Source organism: Strix uralensis, chromosome 1, assembly GCF_047716275.1.
Source record: "Strix uralensis isolate ZFMK-TIS-50842 chromosome 1, bStrUra1, whole genome shotgun sequence".
Taxonomy (NCBI): Eukaryota; Metazoa; Chordata; class Aves; order Strigiformes; family Strigidae; genus Strix; species Strix uralensis.
In genome coordinates, this window is record NC_133972.1 from 39,804,459 (window position 1) to 39,817,114 (window position 12,656).

The 12,656-nt window shown below is 36.3% G+C and overlaps 1 protein-coding gene across 4 annotated transcripts in view; it reads left to right on the forward strand.

The window, feature by feature from the left end:
- The window catches only part of DGKB (diacylglycerol kinase beta), a 356,801-nt gene that overhangs the window by 23,242 nt on the left and 320,903 nt on the right, over nt 1–12,656 (forward strand). For all 4 annotated transcript variants that reach the window (XM_074863476.1, XM_074863493.1, XM_074863484.1 and 1 more), the window contains exon 2: nt 8,140–8,400. In XM_074863476.1, the coding sequence (XP_074719577.1) occupies nt 8,331–8,400 (70 nt within the window). In that variant the 5' untranslated portion in view covers nt 8,140–8,330. The remainder of the gene's footprint in view (nt 1–8,139; nt 8,401–12,656) is intronic.

Genomic DNA, 12,656 nt, shown 5'->3' on the forward strand with positions numbered 1-12,656 from the left:
CTAATAATTATCGTCTCCTTGGAGCTGAATTTGAATAGGTCAGGAATTGCGTGGGTGAACAAGGAATAGTAGTTTGAGATGCTGCTGGCACCACATAGATTCCTTTGGCTGCAGATATGCATTCCTGTAGGCAAGGGCCCATCTTACTTTATGATATCCCTTTTGGTAGCTCACTATCACTGAAGTCTTTTATAGTAATACTAATGAATAAATATGAAACCGTTTGTAGTTGTCTAGAAGGCTCCACACTATCCCAGTAGACAGTGACATGGTGCCAGCTATTCGTACCCCAGGACTGCAATAATTTAATCAACTTCTGCACATAGCTCTCTCCCTAGGGAAAAAAGAAAAAAAAATCCACCTAGTAGAAAACATAGCGTGAACTTCTGCTATGAAATCTATTAACCTGTCGGCTAACCTGTTCTCTATTCTCTGTACAGATTTCCTGTTGAAGATTAAATCGGATTCATATTTTCACAAGTTATTTAAAAGGCACTCCAGTCCCCTGTTCCCAGTTTACTTTAAAAGTGCATAAAGCTTTGGAATGAGGGCAGCAGTTGACAAATCTTTTCCTCGAGTGCAGTGGAACATCTTTGTCACAAGACTAAAGTACATCCCTCTTCAAAGGCTTATTTCCGAGCATGAAGTAGGAATTTCTGCCCCAGGAAATTAAGGATCATCAGAAATCTTCCCCAGTAGTAAATTACACTTTTCAGCTTTGCCTTCCTCTAATGTAATCACCCCTAGAGCACCTAAATATGGAGAGATCAATTAAACCCAAAATTAAACAAAAAAAACCCTGTAGCTTATTACCAACAGAAGTTAATTGTTACGCAGAATTTACAGTTCATCCCATGAGAGAGAATGGAAAGAAAGGAGGAAGAACACGTGGCAGATAATAGTTGAAGAGCTTAATGCTCTGCTGATACGGGCTCAGATACTTGTGGTGCCGGTTGTGGGGAGATCCATGTAGAGTTCACACCGAAGGGTGCACTTCTGGAGCTGGCTTTCTTGGGGAAGGTGGCAGATGCACACTTTGGAAGGCAGAGGTTGCCCCTAAGATGTTTATTCTGTGATGTTCTAAATTTTGCAGGAGTTTTTGGTAGATACATAGAAATAGTAGTGGGCGACATGGAAAGAATTGTGATTAATCCTCTCTACAGAGGGATATATCCACTGGACAGCCAAATGTGCCATATTCCAGAGAACTTTCTACAGATTACATAGTTATCAAATCCTGTGCTTTCTGCCCCAGATTGCTTTGTTACATTTATTAAAGAATACCAGTCATAAGCCTTAGTGCTTCAGCCTTCTTTTAAGGCTTCTAATATTCAAATAGTATATTTTTGAAATTTACTGATTTCAAAATACTATCAGCTGTCTAGAAATTTTTCTGTCTAGAGAGTTTATTGTCTGCTTTTTGGTGGGGTCAATTTTATTTTTTTTCTCCTACTTTAAATATGTTTATAATCAATCACTTATACAATCCAGATATTATACAGTGTGATCATTTAGTCATAAAATAAACAGTACCAAATTTTAATGTCTCTATGGACAAATTTGCTTGTTTAGTCATTGATGTAAAATGATAAGAAGGATGACTAACTTCTCAAATTTCCTTTTTTAAATTTTTACTTTTTAAAATATGTTTTGCTAAAATTGTTATTGAGAAGTTTTTAATATTGGGAACAGTTTCATGACTCACAGAAGATTTTTGAATTATGTACTGTTTCTCTCATAAACATAAAATAAATTCCAGTCTGAAAATGTGTCAGTTTATTTTTAGTTTATTCAGTTATATTACTTAAAGCAAGAAGAAAGCCTTTATAAACTTATGATGCATCAGCATATATACATTCTGGTATTTACTTGTCCCAGATTCTCCTTAGGTTTCATTTATTTCAATATTTCTTTTAGTGAAGAAAACACGGAGAAATTTGAATGTACTTATTCTGACTTGGTAGGTAATTAGTGTAGCAACTTGGAAATACAAGCCTAGGAGTTGGAAAAATTTTAAGATTTATCTGAAGTTGCTTTTGAAGTAGTCATGTGATGAAGTTAAGGTACATAAAGAGCAAAGTAAAAAATATAATTAAAAATGTATGCCTGTATTTTAAATGTATGTAACTATATTCAGTAACGTTGCTACCTTGCATTCTTATCAGTTCTTACTGGTGCTCAGTATTTGTTGCTAATATTTCTGTCACAAACTGTAGTATTGATGAAATGTTTTCCCAGAGATCCAAGTATTTGGTGTATCATGGTTTTTGTGCTACATGGATTCCCAGTGTTTGCTGGTATATTCCATCTAAATAATTTGAGGAAGTGAATTTGAGTAATTGTTTCTCTAAGGATACAGTCCATATCTTTGTATTAAAATTTAAATGGATGTTTTTACATGCCCTAGACTAGTACACCTGGGGATAAAGTACTCAGGAGAACGTGCATGCTTTTGAGTTGTGTTAAAGTCACTCCTTTAAAGGGGGACATTTTTGGCTTTGTAAGCAAATTTTCACTGATTTCAGTGTATCAGTGCTTAGAGTTTATATTTCAGAATTACGTTAATTTACATCAGTGAACATCCTTTGCTAAATTGAAAAAGAATGACTTTATGCTAAATACTGTGAAAAACAAGAGGATGTTGTTATGTAAAATATGCCATTTATGTAGGAAGAAGATGTTGTGTTTTGTTATGGGGGCTCTTCTTTTTTCATCCATGCCATTAATCCAGCAGCAATTATAAATTATCATAATACTTCTCTATTTGAGAGTAAAGAAATCAGAATAGTGATTAGCAGATACATTTGGTTGGATTTTTTTTTTCCCCTCAAACTCTTCAGACTGAACTTTCAACTATGCAAATTTAAAGTATTTCTGACATTCGACACATTGTTTTCTACAAAGTATAAAATGAATTGCAGGAATACCTGTGCAAATTATTTTGTATATCTGTACATAATTCCTGCAGTTCTAAGAAATTAGAGATTGTTAGCATGTTTTTGTTGAGGTGTTTTTTTGATTCAGCTGTTTTGACAATAGCAACCTTAAGGGAGAGAATATCCTAGAGGTTCAATAGCAAGTGTGGTCCAGTGCCCAGGAAATATTATGTACTTTGATTCTAACAGGTTAATTAATAGAGAATAAATAGTGAAATAGTGCATCATAATACCTTGTGTATTAATGTTACATCGATCTTAACATACGATCACAAGAGAATGTATTTTATACATGAAGGCTGAGTTGTTCTTCTACAAGTGTTGATGAAATGTTTACTTTTCCAGTGTTTGCTAAACTCATGAATGACACTGAGTTTTCAGAGGAAAGATGCTTTGGTCTTGTCAGTAAAAAGAACATACTTGCTTTCTGAACTGGTTGCAGGAGTTAATAGAGAGAAATGTTTCAGGTATATGTGTCAGCGTGTGGTATCTGGCATGTAAAAATTCTCCTTTGCGGAATCCATGATGTCGCCCACACTGAAATCACAGGATCCAGCTAACTGTGGCGAAGGTGTAGGACCCAACTGAAGGAAATACCAAGTACATTCTGTACAGAAAAGTTCTTGAAAAGCATAATTGCTTCAGCCTCCATAGCAATTAAGGTATAAAATATTCTGTGTTATTTATTCCTATTGTTCAGGCAAAAATCACTAATCAGTCATGTTGTGGAGAACTGTAGTTTCACTGGAAGGAAACTCGTTTCCTTAGGGTTCATGTTCTTTCTCTTTCTTTTTTATTTTTTTTTTTCCTTGGGCATACTAAAGCAGGTGGAAATGGGAGAAAAGGACTTGAAGGTCTCAGACTTGTATAGCATGGAAGATACTTAAGATCTGTTATGTTGTCATCTGCATCCTTTCTTATCATCAGCCTTACACTGTGCCTCCTTTATGGAGTAACTGGCAATTAATGATGAAATTGTATGTGAGATGTACATTATGAAAAGGCTGGTGGAAAGCAAAAAATGGCTGCATAATTCCAAAAGCCAGTTTCTAGGTTGTTTTATGTTTCCCTGTTATGGTGAACAGGGGGAGGTCCCCTAAGGCATGCGTTAAGAAGAGTGTCATGCTTTCATTCACGGTAGTGAGGATGGACCCCAGAAGAAGCCCTCCTGCCTTTTAGGAGAAAGTGGAGGGAGTTGGGTTAGTTGAGGAGCTGAATGTGTTTCTGAAGGCCACAGTGCTTCCCTGGAATTCAAGTTCAAAGCTTAACCCAGTACTGTTGATCAGTTTTGTAGGACCAAAAGTAATCCCCCCCCCCCCCCCCCCCCCCCCCGATAGTCTCTGAAAACTCCTATTTTCTTTCAGTGAGGACTTTACAAGGTGTAATGAGATGATTTGAGTGTTGAGGTTGGTGTATAGGGGATGTGCCTTTACATTTGTTTTTTCCTCCATTGTATATTCCTTTCTCTTCTCCACTTCTTAGCCTGGTTTCTGCAGAGCAACTGAGGATTTCAGTGGCATGGGGAATTCCTGGAAATCTAAGTTTGTTAGCATTGTTGGCTGAATGCTAAGTAATTTGATTTGTAGATTTTTTTTTAACAAAGCTTTGCTTCCTAGTTTGGGTATGTGGCCTGGTAGGAATCCTGACAGAAAACTAAATAAACTCTCAAATCCAGAAAGAAAAACATGTTATAAAAGGGAAACTGCAATTCTAAGACTTATTATAGTCAGTGGATAGAGGAGGAAGAAATTTTTTTTTCTAATTCTTCTTGTGATAAAATGAATGGCTTATTAATGTAGTGTTCCTAATTTCTCTTCTTTGTAAGGCCTGCTTTGTGTCTGGTTGAGTGGGCTGTGAATCTTGCCTAAGCATACGCTAACAAAATGTGTGCACAGATCCAATTCCCCTGGAATAGGTGAAACTCTTAGAGAATCGGTGGAAGACTTCCCTACCTGACATCCTATGTATTTTAACTCTGCGCTGTACTGTGTTCTTCAAAGTAATTTATCTCTGCCTGGAGAGGTCAAATCACTGTTTGTATCTGTTTAGTGCTGCTGATCTTTATTTTGCTTGCCAACAAGCACATTTGATTAATGTTTTAGTTCAAGATTCTTTTTTTTCCTACGTGGTAGTATTATCCCTGTTACTGCTTTCCTCTACATGTAGTTGTGTATAGGTTTCTCATTTCATGACCTTCCTGGAGTACTGAGAGCACTGAAATAAGGTGCAAAGGAATGTATTTAAATTAAATGCTACTGAAAAAGATAACGTAAATTAATATTTTCTTCTACAGAAATTAAGATATTTATATAAGATGTAGGTTATCTCGATATGTTTACCTTAACAAATGGTACACATCATATAACGTAAATATGCATTGATGGCTTTTGTCCTTAGTGTCTATATAATGTGCTTGATTTCTTATAGCTATGTTATTATGTATGTATAAAATGGGGAAATGTCTTTGTGAAAGGCTTAACTATGAAAACTAAAGGATGCAGGGAGCTGGGACCTTTCCTTATTTAGGACTGAAGCAGAACTTAATAGGAACCTAAAAAAAGGAAGTCTCTATAAGGTTCCTTTTGCTGAGATTTTCCCCATTATATTTCTGCATATTCCTGCATCACATGAACTGAGGTGGTGTACAGGACCTGGCTGCAGTTCAAAGACCAGCTAGCCATCCTCAGAGGAACACCTAACTCCCCATTGCTGTTCCTGGATTAGACTTGGCAAAGCAGTTACACTAGATCCCCCACAGTCTTCCCTTTTAAACGAAGGAATTTTCATTTGGACAGCTTTCCAAGATAAGAATGTAGCCTTAAACTCTTTTTGTATCTTCCGTGATAAATCTGCTGGCTTACACATAGACTACATCTTCTTTCCTGTTGACTGCCCTGCCCGTAATAAATTTTTCCATTGCTCTCATCTCATTCAGGTCATGTACCTTTTCTTGCAACACTGTAGGCAGTAGAGCCTGGGTGTCTGGTAAAGGGAAAAGGTGGTCATTTAGATCTGAAGTTGGAGAAGGGGAAGTTAACAGGAAAACATCCGTTTTCACTGCCCATATACCATGTATACAACAAACCCTGTAAGTGGTCAACTAAAGGTGTTGCACGTGAATAGACTGATCAGTTTAGAGCGCACAACAGTTATTACCTGGCTAGCGATAGCAATTCTAGTGGTAAGCTGCTTATCACAAATATTCATAATAAATAATTGAGATAATCTCTAACTGCACAGCAATGTTAGCTTTTGCAGGTAATGAAGCTAATGTAGTTAAGAATACAAAAAGTAATATGGGATGAAATTGTAGAAAATTTTGGTTCTATTAAATCAATTATGCAAATATAAAAACATTTTCAGTAAAACCTCATCAGCTGTCAAGAATATGAGAAAAATACACCTATTTGAAGAAATAAAATTGTCTTCAATACAATCTAATCAACTGCCAGAAATGAAACATCTCTAATTTGATTAAAACGTTCCTGTTGACCATAGTTATTTTCTTTTGTCATAAATAAGTGGACTGAGGTTCTAAAGACAGAATGATACCTTTTCTTACTGAATATTGCTTTTAGCTTTTGTAGTTACTGCCCTTTTTCTGTCACTAACGTTGATTCATTGATGTTTGAGGATTGATGTGCATTGCACTTGGCCAACATTATCTGCGTTAATGTTGTTTTTTCCATCCCAATCTCCATGCTTATATTACTTTTTGTTATTTGTTCAGTCACTGTTTCTAGATCTTACCTCTTCCAATTTGTCATTATATTTTATTCTAACTTGAGGAGATGAAGAGCATAGGAATCTCTTCTGGTTCAGATTTTAAAAAGACGAGGCAGCTGCCAAGTAGCCTGTTGTTGTATTTAGGTAGCCTTACTTGCTCATACTATAGGTGCATATACTCAAATCATTCACCAAGAAGGGTCTGAGAGCAATGAAAGCATCCTCGGACTAAGGTGTCTTTCTTCCTGAGTTTTTGTCCAGGAATGATACTCATATATATAAGACAGGAAGAAAAAAAGGTGTTGTCTATCATTGGGTTAATGTATATTTTTTCACATACTTCTGTTCCTAACTACTCTTATTTCTTTTTTTTTTTTTCCTCCCTTCTCATGACATCTTACTCCTTTTTCTTTCCTCTCCCAGCTGCCAACATTTTCCTTTTTAGTAGTCTTTCCATTACTGTGTCAGTCTCTTCTGGTGTGAATTTTTCCTTTGCTCTTTTTGTAATTTGACCCTTGTAAATGACACATTGCTAGGCATATAAAGAGATTCCACTTACAGTCTAAAATTAGCTTTCTAGTCTAAACTTGTCATCTAGGCAACCTCTGTAATCAATAGTGAAAGATAAATACCCCAAGAAGGCAATTCATCACATTTTAAGATTATGTTGAAACTGGAGGGATTAATTGCTGTCTGGGCCACCTGTCTCTTTCTGCTGATTAAAGAGAGCCCTATATGACAATCTCAGATGAGGTACCTGACTTTCAGATGGCTAAAATTAGATTGAAAGTATCCTACCTGTTGTGCAAGGTGTGGTGTTGGTAATGCATTGCCTTTGTAAGGTCTGTCCTACAGAGGTAGAAACTGCATAAAATTGGAATGAGATGGCACCCACAGTTTGATCTTTTTGTTCCTGAACTGATTTGCAATGGTGCCAACAGTTATATTTGATTTTCAGTAGTGACTTCAGCGATGTTGTGACATTCTAGAAATCACACCCCTACTATTTTGTTAGAATAGTTAATATTTATATAGCTGTCATGTGAAAACTGCAGAATCCATTTAATTTTTGACATGGGGAGTTAGAAGCTTCAGAACATTTCCTGCAAGGCCATACGGCACTGTACAACAACATAATTGGATACAAACCCAATTATATGAATCATAGGGAACTAAGTTTACTGATAGATAATATCTACTATTGCAGTGGTTGTTACTAAATCACAAACATCCACACACAATATGTCCAGATACAATTTGATCATAAACAGTCAATAATTTTTGATTATCAGTGCTGCACATAAGCATTTGGAATTACAAAAATAAAATTCAGTAATGCATGTAAAACTATTTATGGGCAAATAGTGAATGGAAAGATTTTGAGCAAAACTGTATACAAGAAAATATTTATCAGTTACAATTATTCCCATAGGAAAACTGGTATTTATGCTTCTAATATTGGATCTTCTTTTAACAGTGCTGTAACTCACCACTGAACCAACACACTGGGAACAGTTCATAGCATCAAAAACTTTATCCACATAGACTGATGCCATCTCTCCAGTCTCCACGCACTGTGATCTGAAGCTACAAATCTTTATGGAGTTTATATCACCTGGATCAAAGGGAATGTTTTTCTGATATTTAACGAGGACCCTTACTGCCAGTATGACGAGCCAGGAGAAGTGGGTTAACCTTAGTCCTGGAGAGTTCTCTCAGCTTCAGAAATATGCAGAATGTAAGTAATTTTTAAAATATGTGATTTTATGACTAATTAAGAATATTTTGAATGCAGAATATAATATTATTATGTTATTGATATTATTCACCGTCAAATAAGAGGTTAAATTATGTTTATGTGGGTTTTTTTAACAGAAAATGTTATAAATTATGTTTAGGTTTTTTAATCCAAAAGATATGTTATTTGGAGGGGAAAAAAAAGACAGTTACTCCGTAATTTATTTTTTTTTTACTGAACAATTATTATCCAGTATGGTACCATGTAGACTGACTATGGGTTATGTGACTAAGGATATTTGGAGAGTGTGTTTTTATGGCTTTGCTGCCTTAAATTCACCATAACAATTTGTCAGCCGCTAGAGTGGGGTTTGTAGTTAAAAAGAAATCTTGCCTAGTCATGGAGGAAGCATGGAGATTCCAGGAGAAACACATCTAGGGGTTCAAAATGAAGATGTTTCTAATACTGTAAACGATGCAAAGGAGGAGTTGCCCTGTGAAAGAGCAGGAAACAAAAATACCTCTGAGGTGAAGACCCAGTTCTTTAGTTATTGCTCAGGCAAAACTTTTGAGCTGCCCGAGCAACTTCAATGACTCAGAATTACGTGCTTAGAAGACGAATTACTGAACTGAGAAGTTAGGTTTAAGAGACGGTTTATGAAGCCTGATAAGAACTGAACTGGAAAAGACAATAACATTTAGGAAGTTTTCCTATATGGTAAGTAATCTAAATTTGTATTTTTTAAAACAGAGAAAGTCTCATATGATTTATGAATGTTGTTGACTTGCTACTAAAGGAAAAGGTAAAGAAGACTGGTGATTGGTTTTTTTGTGCCTGTGACATCACAGCATATAATTAATTGTATTGCAGTGTAGTCATCTAACAGAAAAATCATGAAAGTTGACTCTAATAATAATTTTATAGTACATTCCACGGGAATGTGATTAAGATTCATAATATTTTCATGATACCAAGTTAAGCCATGAATGATACTTTATATAATGCAATGTCATTGAACAAAAAAAAAATCAGGTAGACATATTTACATGATTCTTTCTGAACAGGTGTATTTGAGTCTCACAGTTTTCTACAACAATTGCTGTAGTTTGAATTATTCTCTTTATTAACAAAGTGTATTTCCTTCCCATGCCACCTTCTTGTCTCAAAGGATAAGCTACAGAGATAGCTTCCACCTGTTCTATGAAGATGACTGTTTCTGCCAGACTTTGCTGAAATCAGTATTACAGTTTCTGAGAATAGCAGAGGAATGTGTCCACCCAGGTTCTAAGAGACAAATTAAGTGCCCATCTTTAGACTAACAGAACTCAGGAGGCACCTAGATGAGTTGCTTGTCTTCTGCATCAATTGACTTTAGTCACATAAAGGAATTTTCAAACCATATTGAGATACAGGCTGCACAGATAATAAGCTTAAAGTACTTCTGGATTTAGGCTATATGTGCAGAAGTGTAGCTGATTGAGCGTGGATATTATAGATTCAGATGTCCTGGTCTTAGAGGTCTGAATTTAACCTGAATTCCCTTTTTAGTCAGCAGAGTAGGTGTGTGGATCATTCACCCTATAAATTCTAGTGCTCAGACAGGGACATGTGCTTTCCATTTTCTGACTGAAAGACACTTTGTTCCCAGTTCAGTGTTGTTCTGCTTTTAATTAATCTTCTGTCAGCTTGATGATAATCTGTCTACTGTTGCAAGTGCAGTTAAACAAGGCCAGCTCCTAGCTCTGTTTGCAGGTACTGTCCTTGGTATTCCATTGAGAAGTTTCTACCACATCTTGTCTGCCTGCCTTCTTCATCACATATTTACAGTATGATTTTCAGCTTTATCCAAGTGTATTGTCTTGTGAACACAAACCCTGAATGTAAAGTTTCTTTCCTGAATACCCTCCAGCTTTTCCCAATTTCCATGAATGTAACTGAGCAGTAAAGGAGAATGAGTTCTCCACCACTTCTTCCTAATCACAAAACATTTCACTCTAGACTACACTCAGAACTTACTATTAAGTGAATATTTTCCAGTAAATTAATCCAAGGAATATCCATAATTTCATTTTACCAAATTATTTTTGAGCTCAATTTAAGGCAAATTTATACTTCCAACTTAAGACCTTTCTTCATCTGCTCACCATACTTAAATAATTCGAGGCTTCAAATGAATTTTTTGAACAGTTTAAATATTACTTTAAAAAGAAGAAAAGTGTATTTCTAGAATTCGAAGAGCATATTACCTAATACTTGGCTCTTTCCAGTTAATGTGCATATGTGTGGTTTTTAGCAGAATAATTATTTCCAAAGTCTGTTCCTCTGTGTCCTCCTTGCTAGTCAAATTAAAAATCTCTTCTCTCTTCTTGTTCTAAAGAGAGAGTAGTAGAAAATATTTTGCATTAGATCTTTGCCTGTTTTTAAAATGCCTCAGAAGAATACATGAAAAGAAAGAGAACTGAGACAACTGATGATCTCTTTATGTGGTAGTAATAGTAACGATATAATGTAGCACACACCAAATCCAGAAGATTCTAGGGAAATACATGCACTCAAGAGAAGAAAATTAATATTCTTTTTCTTCTTTAGATTTCATGATCAATGCTGGCTGTTGGAGAGGTAGGTGAAAAGATGCAGGGTTTTTTCCTGCATAAAAACATCACTGCATAGGGTAAGATACATACAGGACTTTTCAGGCAGAGACTGTTTCTTCTAAATTGTGTATTACCAGGTATATGCATAGTTCTGTACTACTACTAACAGCATCCTGAATTGTAAGGACATTAGAGAGAAACAATATAAATAGCTTCATTGTGATTATTATCTGTATGGTAAGTTTGATTAGTTTGGACAGGGTTTTTTGTATCGCTTTTATTAAACGAATTTTGTATCTCCTTTTAATTAAATAAAGTTTTATGCCTGTTGTAGTCCAAATTATATGTTAAGGGGAGTTTAAAGGATTGTGCTTAAAAGCAAGTGAGAAAATATTGAAGGGATTGGAAACAGTTAAAGCAAGACTGCTTCATCATTCAGCTAGGCTTTAAAAGAAAGAAGGAAGGTCTGCCTTCCCTTAGTAGGCAGAGAGAGGTGGAGGAAAAGGCCTCTGAGCTCTGGCAGCATGTGCACTCTGGGGAAATAGCTTGGTTTTGTGTTGTCCTTTTGAGTTTTTCAACAGAACGTGCCCTGAGGAAGAAGCCTGAAAAAGACTTTTTGCAAAACTTTTGGCAGTGATTTTTTCCCAGGCTGGTGGAGGAGGACTTGGGCAAACTGTCACAGGCTGAAGATAGAAATAGATGTTGGAGTGCTACTGAAATGGCTGTGAGAACAGGATCAGCAGCTGCAGCATCTTTTGATGTAGCATCAATAGCTACTGCAAGAACTAGACAGTAAGAATTTTATAGGGGAACGGGAAGGAGGAACTGGTGAAATAGATCCCTGAAGAGAAACAGGAAGGTCAGCAGAAGTTTTGGTCCAGAATTAAGTTGCCAGAGACTCTTGGGTGGGTTTGATTCTGTGGTCCTCACAGACGGAAAAGATTTTCTTTTACAATGGGTATAAATGATAACCTATGGGGAACTTCATACATGTGGCAGCTGGTCACCAGCAGCTATGGGCCATTATGCAATCCTTCAAAGGGTCTCAAGCTTCTAGTACCACATGGAATTGTGCTAATTCTAATGAGGAAATGGCCCTCATCAAAGAATGCAGATTACTAAAACCAGCTATTTTTTGGCTGTTTGGAAAGTGGAGAGAGAAAATTGCTGAGAATAGTTTTACCCCAGGTATTGGATTTTAGAAGTATGGTGTTTCAGCTGCTTTGAGTAAAGATGGAGGAAATTTAAGTTCCCATAAAGTTTTGTCAGAGCCTGTCAGTCTGGCTGAAAGATGGAGTCTGCCAGCACTGTGGGTACGATATCCCATGCACTTGGAGAACTTCATGAAGAAGGATAATGGGCCTAATGAGAGATCCCCTCTTCGCATGCAAGGCTTGTTGGGGATAGAATGGCCAGAAAAAGGGGCCAGTTCATGATTTGTGGAGTCTGAATCCTAATTCTGAGTCTGTGACTGGGCCTAAAAATCTGACTGAAAGAAACTGGAGTCCCACTCAAGGGTTTGCACTTGCTTTAGTTCTTCTGAGAGGTGAAATATGAACTATGCTTATTGATACAGCACTAATTTTTTTCTTAAGATCTGTGAATTTAAATCCCTGGTGCACATTCCTGTGTTGTACCAGTTTAGAGAAAATAGATAGAAAT